Source organism: Hemitrygon akajei, chromosome 6 (genome assembly GCF_048418815.1).
Source record: "Hemitrygon akajei chromosome 6, sHemAka1.3, whole genome shotgun sequence".
Lineage (NCBI taxonomy): Eukaryota > Metazoa > Chordata > Chondrichthyes > Myliobatiformes > Dasyatidae > Hemitrygon > Hemitrygon akajei.
In genome coordinates, this window is record NC_133129.1 from 29,969,785 (window position 1) to 29,985,080 (window position 15,296).

Sequence of the window (15,296 nt, forward strand, 5' to 3'; positions counted from 1 at the left end):
TTCCCTTTCTCAATAACATTGTGGGAACTTCACCTGAGGCTTTGCAGTGATATAGCTCACCATCACTATTCCAACAAAAATAATGGATGGACAGCAATTGGTGGACATAGTCCAATGATGTCCAGATGCCAAAGATGGACATTTAAAAAAAAAAAAAAGTTGTGTAATGGTTTTCAAACTTGTTTCCATCCTTATTTGTTGTACACACTTTGCTATATTGACTCACCTTGTTTCTGCTAGATGATGTTTCCTGTCACACTTAGTATTGCAGTACTGTAGGCTTAGATCTGAGGAACAAGATGTGACGTTATTGGGCATTTATCTTGGTGGTTTGTGGTTGGTCTGAGTGTTGCAAGTCTCATTTCCTGAACTAAAAATGTGATTGTGATACACCTGCGGAATCAGTTACCTGAAGTCTGACCTAATCATCTTCTGGTCTTTGTCAGTTGCTCTCCCCCCCCCCCCCCCCCCCACCACTTTTCCCCTCAAATTCTTCAAAGCTATTTATTTTATTTATCTTGGTGTTGAACAATATTGAGCCACAGGATCAAGTGCTGCATGTATTTTTGGTTTCATTTTCTAGTTGTGATATGATCAATACATCCATTCCTGAGTTTACTTTAGGAAGGCTCTGAATCATTGCTGTCCACCTGATGAAAATATTCCCTCTGTGAAGGAGTTGTATAATTTGACCCCATGACAATGAAAGCATACTAATATAAATCTAAGTCATGATGGTGTGAACATTGAAGGAAAACTGGCAAATCAGGCCCTGGTTCCTTTTGGCTTTGAAGGAAAGATGGTATTGAAGAGGCCTGGGTGTGTTGCTGTAGTACATCCAGTAGCAAAATATGTCAGCAGTGTTCAGATTAATTGCTTTGACTTGTTTTTCATCTAGATGTTTCCCATCACGCATAGTCCTTAAATTTATGCTTGATTCTGAGGGGCAAGACTCTGGAGCATTTATCTTGGTGCTTTCTGATAGTATTTTATGGTTTGTCCAAGTGTTGAAGTCACAACAAAATAGGAGTAGGACACCAAGCCCCTGAAACGTGCCCTGCCATTCAGTGTGATTATGGTTGATCCACCCAGGTCTCCACAGAAACATAGAAAACCTACAGAACAATATAGCCCCTTTGGCTCACAAAGCTGTGCCAAACATGTCCATACCTTAGAAATTGCCTAGGGTTACCCATAGCCCTCTATTTTTCTGAGCTCCATATACCTGTCCAGGAGTCTCGTAAAAGGCCCTATTGTGTCTGCCTCCACCACCATCACCAGCAGCCCATTCCACACACTCACGGCTCTCTGTGTTTAATAAAATAAAAACTTACCCCTGACATCTCCTCTATATCTACTTCCAAGCACCTTAAAACTGTGCCCTCTCGTGCTAGCCATTTCAGCCCTGGGGAGAAAGCCTCTGACTATCCACATGATCAATGCGTCTCATCATCTTGTACACCTCTATCAGGTCACCTCTCATTCTCTGTTGCTCCAAGGAAAAAAGGCTGGGTTCACTCAACCTATTCTTATAAGGCATGCTCCCCAATCCAAGCAACATCCTTGTAAATCTCCACTGCACCCTTTCTATGGTTTCCACATCCTATAGTGAGGTAACCAGAACTGAGCACAGTACTCCAAGTGTGGTCTGATCAGGGTCCTATATAGCTGCAAAATTACCTCTCGGCTCCTAAACTCATTCCCATGATTGATGAAGGCCAATGTACCGGATGCTTTCTTTTTAAAATATATTTTTATTGAAGGAATGAGACAATACAGAATACATAATGGATTACGTTTTCCTCCATTTTGCTTTTATATCTTGCCCCTAAACAAAATTCCCCTCACCTGCCCTCCCCAAACATACCATGGCAGCTAACGTATTTACAACATTTCATGAATACAAGTACGGGCATTTCACAGCCAAACCCCCCACGCTACTTCAGGATGAAGGCCCACACACATCCACAACATATAACCATATAACAATTACAGTACGAAAACAGGCCATCTGGGCCCTTCTAGTCCGTGCCGAACGCTTACTCTCTCCTAGTCCCACCTATCTGCACTCAGCCCATAACCCCCCATTCCTTTCCTGTCCATATACCTATCCAATTTTACTTTAAATGACAAAATAGAACCTGCCTCTACCACTTCTACTGGAAGCTCATTCCACACAGCTACCACTCTGAGTAAAGAAATTCCCCCTCGTGTTACCCCTAAACTTTTGCCCCCTAACTCTCAACTCATGCCCTCTTGTTTGAATCTCCCCTACTCTCAATGGAAAGAGCCTATCCACGTCAACTCTATCTATCCCCCTCATAATTTTAAATACCTCTGTCAAGTCCCCACTCAACCTTCTACGCTCCAAAGAATAAAGACCTAACTTGTTCAGCCTTTCCCTGTAACTTAGGTGCTGAAACCCAGGTAACATTCTAGTAAATATTCTCTGTACTCTCTCTAATTTGTTGACATCGGTGACCAGAACTGTACACAATATTCCAAATTTGGCCTCACCAATGCCTTGTACAATTTTAACATTACATCCCAACACCTACACTCAATGCTCTGATTTATAAAGGCCAGCATACCAAAAGCTTTCTTCACCACCCTATCCACATGAGATTCCACCTTCAGGGAACTATGCACCATTATTCCTAGATCACTCTGTTCTACTGACAGCCCTCCACACTATCCACAACACCCCCAACCTTTGTGTCTTCAGCAAATTTACCCATCCATCCACTTCCTCATCCAGGTCATTTATAAAAATCACGAAGAGTAAGGGTCCCAGAACAGATCCTTGAGGCACACCAGTGGTCGTTGACCTCCATGCAGAATATGACTTGTCTACAACCACTCTTTGCCTTCTGTGTGCTAGCCAGTTCTGGATCAACAAAGTAATGTCCCCCTGGATCCCATGCCTCCTTACTTTCTCAAGAAGCCTTGCATATGGGGTACACTGTATCCATATACACTACATCTGGTCTACCTTCATCAATATGTTTAGTCACATCCTCAAAAAATTCAAACATGCTTGTAAGGCACAGCCTGCCATGGTTACTATTCCTAATCATATTATGCCTCTCCAAATGTTCATAAATCCTGCCTCTCAGGATCTTTTCCATCAACTTATCAACCACTGAAGTAAGAACTCCACTTTTATTTTATGTGAGTTCCTTGTAACACTTTATCCCTTGAACTCACAATGATATTTCAGTTTCCACTTTATTTACTGTTTATCGATTGATCTGGACTCCGCCACCCCGAAGGTCATAGAATTCCAGATGTTCATTCTCCTCTAAAAGAAGAAATTTCTACACACTTCCATTTTTAAATGACAAGCCCCATTGTTTTAGTTACATCCCCTTTGTTTGTGACTTTTCCGTTGGTGAAAACATTTCAACATCAACCTGTCAATCCCCTTTAGAGCTGGTGAATGGTCTTACCATTCAAAATGACTTTCTTGAATGCTATTTGGTTTCTTGACTATTACAACTGTAGTCATTCAGAGAGATGGAAAGTTCTCATTGTTTCCTCTTCCCATTCTCAGTCTTTGTCTCAGAGATGACGTGATTTATCTCGGAGGCTGACGTTAGAGCATCTTACAAGAGGGTGAACCCTTGCAAGGCATTACCTTTGTACCTTGTAGGGTTCTGAAAACCTGTGCCAAGCAGCTGGCGGGAGTGTTGAAGGACATCTTCAATCGCTCACTGCTGCAATTGGAGGTTCTCATCAGCTTCAAAAGGGCGACAATCTTACCGGTGTCCAAAAAGAGATGGGTGAGCTGCCTCAACAACAATCACCCAGTGGCACTCACATCTACTGTTTTCGTTTGGAGAAGGAAGTCGGAGGATCAGAACGGGAGTGCGGCAGGAGACATCTTTAATTTTTCTTATTCTCATTGGAGTTAAGAGAGGCGGGACTGCGCAGGCATGTGACGGCAGGCAGTGAAGCAGGGAAGATTTAAAAAGGGCAGAAATCCTGAATCGGTTTTCGTTTGGAGAAGGAAATCTGAGGATCAGAACGGGAGTACGGTGGGAGACATCTTGAATTTTTCTTATTCTCATCAGAGTTAAGAGAGGCGGGACTGCGCAGGTGTGTGACGGCGGGCAGTGAAGCAGGGAAGATTTAAAAAGGACACAGCCTTATACAGCGGGCAGCGGAGTGAGCCGGGAGCAGAGTGAAGGCTTAAGGGCTTGGGTTCAACGGGCTTAGGTGGAAGCGGGCAAGGCAAGGTAGGTTTAGGTTTCAGTTTTTCCTGTTATTTGAGGAAAGGGGAAGTATGAATGTGAGGGCAGCTTGTTGTTCTCAGTGTTGAATGTGGGAGGTCCTGGAGTCTCCTAGCCTCCCGGAAGTCCACATCTGTGCCAGGTGCGCCGAGCTGCAGCTCCTACGTGACCATGTTAGGGAACTGGAGCTGCAGCTCGATGACCTTCATCTGGTCAGGGAGAGTGAGGAGTTGATAGAGAGGAGTTACAGGCAGGTGGTCACACCGGGACCACGGGAGTCAGGCAGGTGGGTCACGGTTAGGAGGGGGAAGGGGGAACAGTCAGGTACTAGAGAGTACCCCAGTGGCTGTGCCCCTTGACAATAAGTACTCCTATTTGAATACTGTTGGTGGGAGGGGAGCAGCCTACCTGGGGGAAGCAACAGCAGCCGTGCCTCCGGCACAGAGTCCAGCCCTGTAGCTCAGAAGGGTAGGGAAAGGAAGAGGAAGGCAGTAGTAATAGGGGACTCGATAGGGGCTCAGATAGGTGATTCTGTGGACGTGATCAGGAGACCCGGATGGTAGTTTGCCTCCCTGGTGCCAGGGTTCGGGATGTTTCTGATCGTGTCCAAGATATCCTGAAGTGGGAGGGTGAGGAGCCAGAGGTCGTGGTACATATAGGTACCAATGACATAGGTAGGAAAAGGGAAGAGGTCCTAAAGGAGAATATAGGGAGTTAGGAAGGCAGTTGAGAAGAAGGGCCACAGAGGTAGTAATCTCGGGATTACTGCCTGTGCCACGCGACAGTGACAGTAGGAATGGAATGAGGTGGAGGATAAATGCGTGGCTGAGGGATTGGAGCAGGGGGTAGGGATTCAAGTTTCTGGATCATTGGGACCACTTTTGGGGCAGGTGTGACCTGTACAAAAAGGACAGGTTACACTTGAATCCTAGGGGGACCAATATCCTGGCAGGGAGATTTGCTAAGTCTACTGGGGAGGCTTTAAACTAGAATGGTTGGGGGGTGGGAATCAATTTGAAGAGACTAGGGGAAAGGAGGTTAGTTCACAAATAGAGAAAGCTAGTAGACAGTGTGTGAGGGAGGATAGGCAGGTGATAGAGAAGGGGAGCGCTCAGACCGAAGATGTAGGGGAGAAGGAAGAAAAAGATAATAAAGTTGATCGCTTAGTTAGGGATAAACAGAGAGGAAGAGGTGGAGAGTTTCTTAAATGCACCTATTTTAATGCTAGGAGCATTGTAAGAAAGGTGAATGAGCTTAGAGCATGGATTGATACCTGGAAATATGATGTTGTAGCTATCAGTGAAACATGGTTGCAGGAGGGGTATGATTGGCAATTAAATATTCCTGGATTTTGTTGCTTCAGGTGTGATAGAATCGGAGGGGCAAGAGGAGGAGGTGTTGCATTGCTTGTCTGAGAAAATATTACAGCAGTGCTTTGGCAGGATAGATTAGAGGGCTCATCTAAGGAGACTATTTGGGTGGAATTGAGGAATGGGAAAGGTGTAGTAACACTTATAGGGGTATATTATAAACCACCTAATGAGGAGTGAGAATTGGAGGAGCAAATTTGTAAGGAGATAGCAGATATTTGTAGTAAGCACAAGGTTGTGATTGTGGGAGACTTTAATTTTCCACACATAGACTGGAAAGCCCATTCTGTAAAAGGGCTGGATGGTTTGGAGTTTGTAAAATGTGTGCAGGATAGTTTTTTTGCAGCAATACATAGAGGTACCGACTAGAGAAGGGGCAGTGTTGGATCTCCTGTTAGGGAATGAGATAGGTCAGGTGACGGACGTATGTGTTGGGGAGCACTTCGGGTCCAGTGATCACAATACTATTAGTTTCAATATGGTTACGGAGAAGAATAGGAATGGACCCAGGGTTGAGATGTTTGATTGGAGAAAGGCTAACTTTGAGGAGATGCGAAAAGATTTAGAAGGAGTTGATTGGGATAATTTGTTTTATGGGAAGGATGTAATAAAGAAATGGAGGTCATTTAAAGGTGAAATTTTGAGGGTACAGAATCTATGTTCCTGTTAGGTTGAAAGGAAAGGTTAAAAGTTTGAGAGCGCCATGGTTTTCAAGGGATATTGGAAACTTGGTTTGGAAAAAGAAGTAGAACTACAATAAATGTAGGCAGCATGGAGTAAATAAGGTGCTCGAGGAATGTAAAGAATGTAACAAGAATCTTAAGAAAGAAATTAGAAAAGCTAAAAGAAGATACGAGGTTGCTTTGGCAAGTAAGGTGAAAATAAATCCAAAGGGTTGCTACAGTTATATTAATAGCAAAAGGATAGTGAGGGATAAAATTGGACCCTTAGAGAATCAGAGTGGACAGCTATGTGTGGAGCTGAAAGAGATTGGGGAGATTTTGAACAATTTCTTTTCTTTGGTATTCACTAAGGAGAAAGATATTGAATTGTGTAAGGTAAGGGAAACAAGTAGGGAAGTTATGGGAACTATGACAATTAAAGAGGAGGAAGTACTGGCACTTTTAAGGAATACAAAAGTGGATAAATCTCCGGGTCCTGACAGGATATTCCCTAGGACCTTGAGGGAAGTTGGTGTAGAAATAGTAGGGGCTCTGACAGAAATATTTCAAATGTCATTAGAAACGGGGATGGTGCCAGAGGATTGGCGTATTGCTCATGTGGTTCCATTGTTTAAAAAGGGTTCAGAGAGTAAACCTGAGCGATTATAGGCCTGTCAGTTTGGTGTCAGTGGTGGGTAAATTAATGGAAAGTATTCTTAGAGATGGTATATATTATCTAGATAGACAGGGTCTGATTAGGAATAGTCAGCATGGATTTGTGCGTGGAAGGTCATGTGTGATAAATCTTATTGAATTTTTTGAAGAGATTATGAGGAAAGTTGATGAGGGTAAAGCAGTGGATGTTGTCTATCTGGACTTTAGTAAGGCCTTTGACAAGATTCCGCATGGAAGGTTAGTTAGGAAGGTTCAATCATTAGGTATTAATATTGAAGTAGTAAAATGGATTCAACAGTGGCTGGGTGGGAGATGCCAGAGAGTAGTGGTGGATAACCGTTTGTCAGGTTGGAGGCTGGTGGCTAGTGGTGTGCCTCAGGGATCTGTATTGGGTCCAATGTTGTTTGTCATATGCATTAATGATCTCGAAGATGGGGTGGTAAATTGGATTAGTAAGTATGCAGATGATACTAAGGTAGGTGGTGTTGTGGATAATGAAGTAGGTTTTCAAAGCTTGCAGAGAGATTTAGGCCAGTTAGAAGAGTGGGCTGAACAATGGCAGATGGAGTTTAATGCTGATGGGTGTGAGGTGCTACATTTTGGTAAGAATAATCCAAATAGGACATACATGGTAAATGGTAGGGCATTGAAAAATGCAGTAGAACAGAGTGATCTTGAATAATGGTGTATAATTCCCTGAAGGTGGAATCTCATGTGGATAGGGTGGTGAAGAAAGCTTTTGGTATGCTGGCCTTTATAAATCAGAGCATTGAGTATAGGAGTTGGGATGTAATGTTAAAATTGTACAAGGCATTGGTAAGGCCGAATTTGGAGTATTGTGTACAGTTCTGGTCACCGAATTATAGGAAAGATGGCAACAAAATAGAGAGAGTACAGAGAATATTCACTAGCATGTTACCTGGGTTTCAGCACCTAAGTTACAGGGAAATGCTGAACAAGTTAGGTCCTTATTCTTTGAAGTGTAGAAGGTTGAGGGGGGACTTGATAGAGGTATTTAAAATAATGAGGGGGATAGATCGAGTTGACGTGGATAGGCTTTTTCCATTGAGAGTAGGGGGGATTCAAACAAGAGGACATGATTTGAGAGTTAGGGGGCAAAAGTTTAAAGGTAACACGAGGGGGTATTTCTTTACTCAGAGAGTGGTAGCTGTGTGGAATGAGCTTCCAGTAGAAGTGGTAGAGGCAGGTTCGGTATTGTCATTTAAAGTAAAATTAGATAGGTATATGGACAGGAAAGGAATGGGGGGTTATGGGCTGAGTGCGGGCCAGTGGGACTAGGTGAGTGTGAGTGTCGGCACGGACTAGAAGGGCCGAGATGGCCTGTTTCTGGGCTGTGATTGTTATATGGTTATATGAAGTGCTTTGAGAAGTTGGTCCTGATTAGAATCAACTCTTGCCTAAGCAGGGACCTGGATCCACTGCAATTTGCCTATTGTCACAGTTGGTCTACAGTGAATGCATTCTCACTGGTTTTCCACTCGACCTTCAATCACTTGGACAATAGTAAAACTTGAGTCAGGCTGCTGTTTATTGACTATAACTCTGCATTCAACCTAATCCAAAGGAGTTGAATGACTTCAGACCTGTTGCCTTGACGTCGCACGTGATGAAGACCATGGAGCGGCTGATAATACAGAATCTGAGGCCACAAACCAGGCACGCCCAGGATCCTCTTCAGTTTGCGTATAAGGAGAAGGTGGGAGTGGAGGATGCTATCATGTATTTGCTGCACAAATCACTCTCTCACCTAGATGGGGCCAGTTGTGCTGTGAGGATTACATTCCTTGACTTCTCTAGTGCCTTTAACACCATCCAGCCCAAGATCTTAAGGCACGAACTAACGGAGATGGAAGTAGACTCTCACATGGTGGATTGGATAGTGGACTACTTGACAGATAGACCCCAGTATGTGCGGTTGGGAGACTGTAGGTCTGACACGGTGGTCAGCAGCACAGGAGCGCCGCAGGGAACCGTACTCTCTCCGGTCCTGTTCACCCTGTACACATCAGACTTCCAATATAACTCGGAGTCCTGCCATGTGCAGAAGTTCGCTGATGACACGGCCATAGTGGGATGTGTCAGGAATGGACAGGAGGAGGAGTATAGGAAACTGATACAGGACTTTGTGATATGGTGCAACTCAAACTACCTGCGTCTCAATATCACCAAGACCAAGGAGATGGTGGTGGACTTTAGGAGATCTAGGCCTCATATGGAGCCAGTGATCATTAATGGAGAATGTGTGGAGCAGGTTAAGACCTACAAGTATCTGGGAGTACAGTTAGACGAGAAGCTAGACTGGACTGCCAACACAGATGCCTTGTGCAGGAAGGCACAGAGTCGACTGTACTTCCTTAGAAGGTTGGCGTCATTCAATGTCTGTAGTGAGATGCTGAAGATGTTCTATAGGTCAGTTGTGGAGAGCGCCCTCTTCTTTGTGGTGGCGTGTTGGGGAGGAAGCATTAAGAAGAGGGACGCCTCACGTCTTAATAAGCTGGTAAGGAAGGCGGGCTCTGTCGTGGGCAAAGTACTGGAGAGTTTAACATCGGTAGCTGAGCGAAGGGTGCTGAGTAGGCTACGGTCAATTATGGAAAACTCTGAACATCCTCTACATAGCACCATCCAGAGACAGAGAAGCAGTTTCAGCGACAGGTTACTATCGATGCAATGCTCCTCAGACAGGATGAAGAGGTCAATACTCCCCAATGCCATTAGGCTTTACAATTCAACCGCCAGGACTTAAGAACTTTTTAAAAGCTATTATTAATGCTTTTTGAGATAGTGATTTAGATGCATATCATATTTTTTACTGAATTAAGTATTGTATGTTATTAGTTTTGCTACAACAAGTGTATGGGACATTGGAAAAAAAAGTTGAATTTCCCCATGGGGATGAATAAAGTATCTATCTATCTATCTATCTAATCATCCCCTCAGTTCTAATCAAAAAACTCTAAAACCTAGACCACTTGAACCTCACTCTGTCATTGGGTCCTTGACTTGCTCACCTGGAGAGCATAGTCTGCAATAAAAAATAACATCTTGCTGACAGTCAACACTGGCACACCTCAAGCATGTGTGCTTAGCCCATTGCTCTACTCTCTCTAAGTCCATGACCATTTGCTTAGGCACAGCTCAGACACCACGTATAGATTTGCTGTTGACACAACTATTGTTGGCAGAATTTCAGATGGTGATGAGGAAGCGTACAGGAGTGAGATAGATCAGCTGGTTGAGTGTTGTTTTACAAACAACCTTGCACTCAAAATCAGTAAGGCCAAGGATTTGATTGTGGAGTTAAGGAAGGGTAAGTCGAGAGAACACAAAACAGTCCTCATCAAGGGATCAGAAGTAGAAGGGGTGAACAAGTTCCTGTTAACATCTCTGCGGAACTATCCTGGGTTCAACATATTGGTGGAATTACAAAGAAGGTATGACTGCAGCTATATTTCATCAGGAGTTTCAGGAGAATTGGTATGTCATCAAAGACAAATTTCTACACGTGTACTATAGACAGCCTTCTAACAAGTTGCATCACTGTCTCGTGTGGTGGGGCCCACTGTACAGGATCTGAAAAAAGCTGCAGAAAGTTCTAAACTCAGTCAGCTCTACCATGGGCACTAGCCTCCCCTTTCCCCTCACCCCACCCACAACCATTCAAGACACCCTCAAAAGACTATGCCTCAAAAAGGTGACATCTATTGTTAAGGACCTCCATCACTCAGGACATAACCTCCTATTGCTACCATCAAGAAAGAGATACAGGAGCCTGAAGACACACTCTCAGCATTTCAGAAATAGTTTCTTCCCCTCAGCCATCAGATTTTTGAATGGAGAATAAACCCAGGAACACTTCCCTAGTACTTTTCTCTCTTTTTGCACTAATTTTTAATATAATTTTTATATTTTATATTGTAAATTTATATTTTGTCAATATATATTGCTACTGCAAAACAACAAATTTCACGACATATGCCAGTGATAGTAAATTTGATTCAATTTGATGTATGAAGAGCTTCACTAAATCTTGGCTGGAGCACAGACCATTACACTTATAGATCTTTATTTTAAACTCTTTATTAATTGCTTTGTTTGTAAATTTGATATGCATTAAATACAATCTGCTAGTGGAGCAGCATTGAGTGGCAGGTAAGGAACTGTTGAAATTTCATTTTGAAACTCTTCATTTTTCATCCCTCAATCCAGCAATCACCTTGGATTAGTGCCTCATTACTGTCCTCCTTGTAGCGATCTTATAGTGACCATCTTGCTTCTCCGATCTCAAAGCTAATGCAAAGTTTTGAACTAAAATGTCAACAATTCCTTTTCTTCCACAGATGCTGCTCAACACGCTAAGTTCCTCCAGCTCCAGTTACTAACATCTGCAGTCTCTTGTATATACATTAAGCGCATTGCATTTGTTAAAGAAAATTGTAGTTCTGACATTTTTTCCAATAAAGGGGTGGGGTGTGGGCAATACTTTATTCAGAATAGATTTATTTTAATAACAATGACACTATTTGGATTTTGGATATCTGTTTTTAAACAGTAATTTCCCTAAACGGAATAGCCTGATGAGTTGGACCCAGGGCTCTCGAGATCAGTCTATTGATGATACCATTGCCAAGAAAGAAGAAGAGGAATGGACATGTCCACTTTGCACTTTAGTAAATGCACCATCATCCAAATCATGCGATGCCTGTTTGACACAGAGGCTTGTCAGTAAGTACATGCTTTATTGTGGGCTAAAACGATTTTAGTCATTATTATTGATTTAACTTCAGTAAATTTTATTTAATGTCTTACCATTCTGTGGCTTTTAGAGAGGATTTACTGCTAAGAATGTAACAATATTGGAAATTTCAAGTGAAGTTTCAATTATAGTTTTCATGTTGGATTTTATGTTGCACTATTGATATGGAGAGTGAGGTATTAATGATTATCTGATTATGACAATTTCAATATTTCACCCATAATAGTTTGTAGAGATTATGATAGTTTTAACATTAGTTTCAGCAGATTGTTCGGGGAGAAAAGATTTTTTTACGTGAAATTGACTTCTGTTATTACATTTTTATTGAGCAGTTGAGTCGCTGAACTTTCAGTTTGCAGTGTTTCTTGGTACAACAATAAACAATCTGTTGGTGGAACTGGTTCGAGCAGTATCTGTGGACATGAGGGGGGGATTGTTGACATTTCGAATAGAAACCTTGCATTGGACTGCTTGTTAAACAGCCTACAGCAGCTAAATCAATTAAAATATTTTAAAATGTCCATAAGAAAATTAAAGTTTTACATCATGTAGGAATAGTAATATCTTGCTTCATAGTGGCTTTGCAAATGAATTATATCGAGTAATATTAACTGTTTTCTACTTCTAGAGGCAGCATCACCTCAGAAGTCTGGTTTTGATACTAATCTCATAAAGTACCAATGTAATAGTTTTGGTAAACCCCTAATAGAATGGAAGCTCAATCGGAAAGCAGCATTTGGTACAACTACGCTGGTTCTCACGTCACAAAGGAGTTCTCAAAAGAGTCCTACATTCAGTTTCTCTGCAGACAATGAAGTGAAAGGGAACCCCTTATTAACAGATGGGAATCCTTCTCCAGCCTTATTTAAGAAATGTCCTGCAAGTGCATTGAACTCTAACATTTTGATAAAAAGCAGCTTTAATAATTATGTAGATCAACCAACCAATAACTCAACGTTATTTAGTTACACCAACCAAAGTTTATTTTGTCACCCTCCTAAAAGACTGAAGAAGGACCATAGTTCTTTTGATTCCAACACAAATACTGCAGTTTCTGTCTTCAGGTATGTCCATTATTCTAACTTTTAAAGTTAAACCTTATGTGTATGAAAACATCTTAGCAATGTCAGTATTGAAGTTAATTGCTTTAAAAAAATGTGGAATGGTATTTAATATATTTGCAATTTTTTGAAGACAATCCCATCTTTCCTAATATAACTTGTCGTCTTAAGCTCCTCTGAATGCATTATTACATTCATCATTTCACAACCTTATTTTTGGGGATTGCTAATCTATTTAATGTTCTTAATCAGTGTACTGCTTAATTGACCTCTAAGTAGCTCTTAATTTAAATAGCAAGCAATTTTTCTATGGAAGATAAAGTCTACACAAATTGTAATTGGTTTGTATTATACAAATAGATGTTGATGTAGTTTTAATTGTGGACTTGGTATTTTATATGCTGGCATTCAGGTGAGGAATATTTAAAGAATTATTAGAACATGACAGTTTAAAAGATGATGAATGAAATAGTAGAATCTGAAACTAGGTGATGGATCTGACCAAGAATTGGAGAAATTTACTAATTGGCTAATATTTAAAGAGTGTGTCATAACACTGAAACCTTCAAACCTAGCACATAATTAAGCTGGGAAAGAAATCTCAACCATTAGGTGTACAAAGAATATTAGGTGCAGTGTTAGATCCATAGAGGAGACTTGTACAATTGCCAGTAAGAGGAGCAGGCCTGAAAGTTGAAAACAGTTGGTAATTAAGCAAGTGAGAGCAAGTAAACTTGTTGAGTGAGTTTATGGAGAATATATTTAAAAAAAAAAGAAACACAAGAGCATCTATTAATACTTAAGGAAAAAGATTAGTGAATTCCATTCCCATTAGGATCAAGCCAGATTATAATTTGAAATGAAGACATGGCAGAATGATTGAAAAGGTCAATAGAGACAAGCCTGACATTAAAGGATGATGAGTGGTAGTGACATTGGTGAAGATTCTTGGGATTAGGATTTACTTACAACTGGAAAAGCATGGACATTAGGGATAGTTGAGCATGGCTTTGTGTGGGGAAGTCATGTTTTACAAATATGATTGGATTTCTTGAGGGATGACAAAGGTGATTGGTAAGAATAGGCTAATGAATATTGTCTACACAGATTTAAACAAAACTTTTGACAAGGTCTCTCATGGTAGGCTGATCCAGAATATTAAGGTACATGGATCCATTGGGACTTGATAGATTGGATTCAAAATTGGTTTGGTGATAGAAAACAGAGGGCAATGGTAGAGGTATGTTGCTCTAGGTGGAGTTCTCTGCTCAGTAGTCTTCCACAGAGAGCAGTGTTCATAATATGTAAACATTATTTAGATAGAAATGTAGTTAGGCTGATAGTGAGTTTGAGGAGGGCACAAAAATTGGTAGTTAGGAAGGTTGTCAAGATTCAGCAGGATATACACCTGTTGATAGTATGGGTAGAGAAATGGCAGACACTTCAATCTGGGGAAGTGTGTGGTGTTGAACTTTTATAGGACAAATGTAAGAGGAAATAGCAGGACCATAAGGTGCACTGGTGCAGAGTGGATCTTGGATGGAAGTGTATAATTCCCTGAAAATTGCAACATGAGTACATAGATAAGGATGATTTGCATGAAAGTCAGGAAGCTGCCTTTCAGCTGTTTAAAGCTCTGGTTAAACTATGTTTGCAGTCTGGCTGCAGCTTTATGGGAAGCATATGGAGGCTTAGGAGAGGGTGCAGAAGAGATTCACTGGGATATTATCTGATTTAGAATTGGCTACAAGGTTGGACAACCACATCTTTTCCTCCGCCCCACTGATCTCCTTTCTGGCACTTATCCTTGCAAGCAGAACAAGTGCAACACCTGGCCCAACACCTCCTACTTTTCTATCACTCAGGGCCCCATACAGTCCTTCCAGGTGAGACGACACTTCACCTGTGGCTCTGCTGGGGTCATCTATTGTACCCGGTGCTCCCAGTGTGGCCTTCTGTATATTTTGTATATCAGTGGGATCTAATGTAGATTGGGAGTCCATCAGAAAAAGCAGGATCTGCCAGTGGCCATCAATTTTAATTCCACTTCCCAGTCCAATTCTGACATGTTAGTCCATAGCCTCCATCCGGATGGCATGAACATCGATTTCTCAAACTTCTGGTAATGGGACGCCCTCCCACACTGAACTCCCCATCCCCTTTTCCCTCTTACCTGCTCATTGCCTCCCTCTTTTTACTATGTCTCCCTCTTGGCACACCTCCCCCTTTTTCTTCCATGGCCTTCTGTCCTCTCCTATTAGATTCCCCCTTCTCCAGCCCTGTATTTCTTTACTTCAGCCCTCCCCAGCCCCAGTTTCACCTATCACCTTGTGTTTCTCCCTCCCCTCACTCCACCCTCAAACTCTGACTTCTCATCTCTTCTCCAGTCCTGCTGAAGGGTCTCGATTTGAAATGTTAACTGTAATCTTTTCCATAGATGTTGCCTAGCCTGCTGAGTTCCTCCAGCATTTTGTGTGTGTTGCTTGGATTGTTTTCTCTTGTGTTAGAGACTGACTGACCTT

General features: G+C 41.9%; 1 protein-coding gene across 3 annotated transcripts in view; it reads left to right on the forward strand.

Annotated features, from left to right (window-relative positions):
- Nucleotides 1-15,296, forward strand: part of neil3 (nei-like DNA glycosylase 3) — a 47,950-nt gene that overhangs the window by 24,551 nt on the left and 8,103 nt on the right. For all 3 annotated transcript variants that reach the window (XM_073048045.1, XM_073048047.1, XM_073048046.1), the window contains exons 7-8: nt 11,510-11,682; nt 12,342-12,777. In XM_073048045.1, the coding sequence (XP_072904146.1) occupies nt 11,510-11,682; nt 12,342-12,777 (609 nt within the window). The remainder of the gene's footprint in view (nt 1-11,509; nt 11,683-12,341; nt 12,778-15,296) is intronic.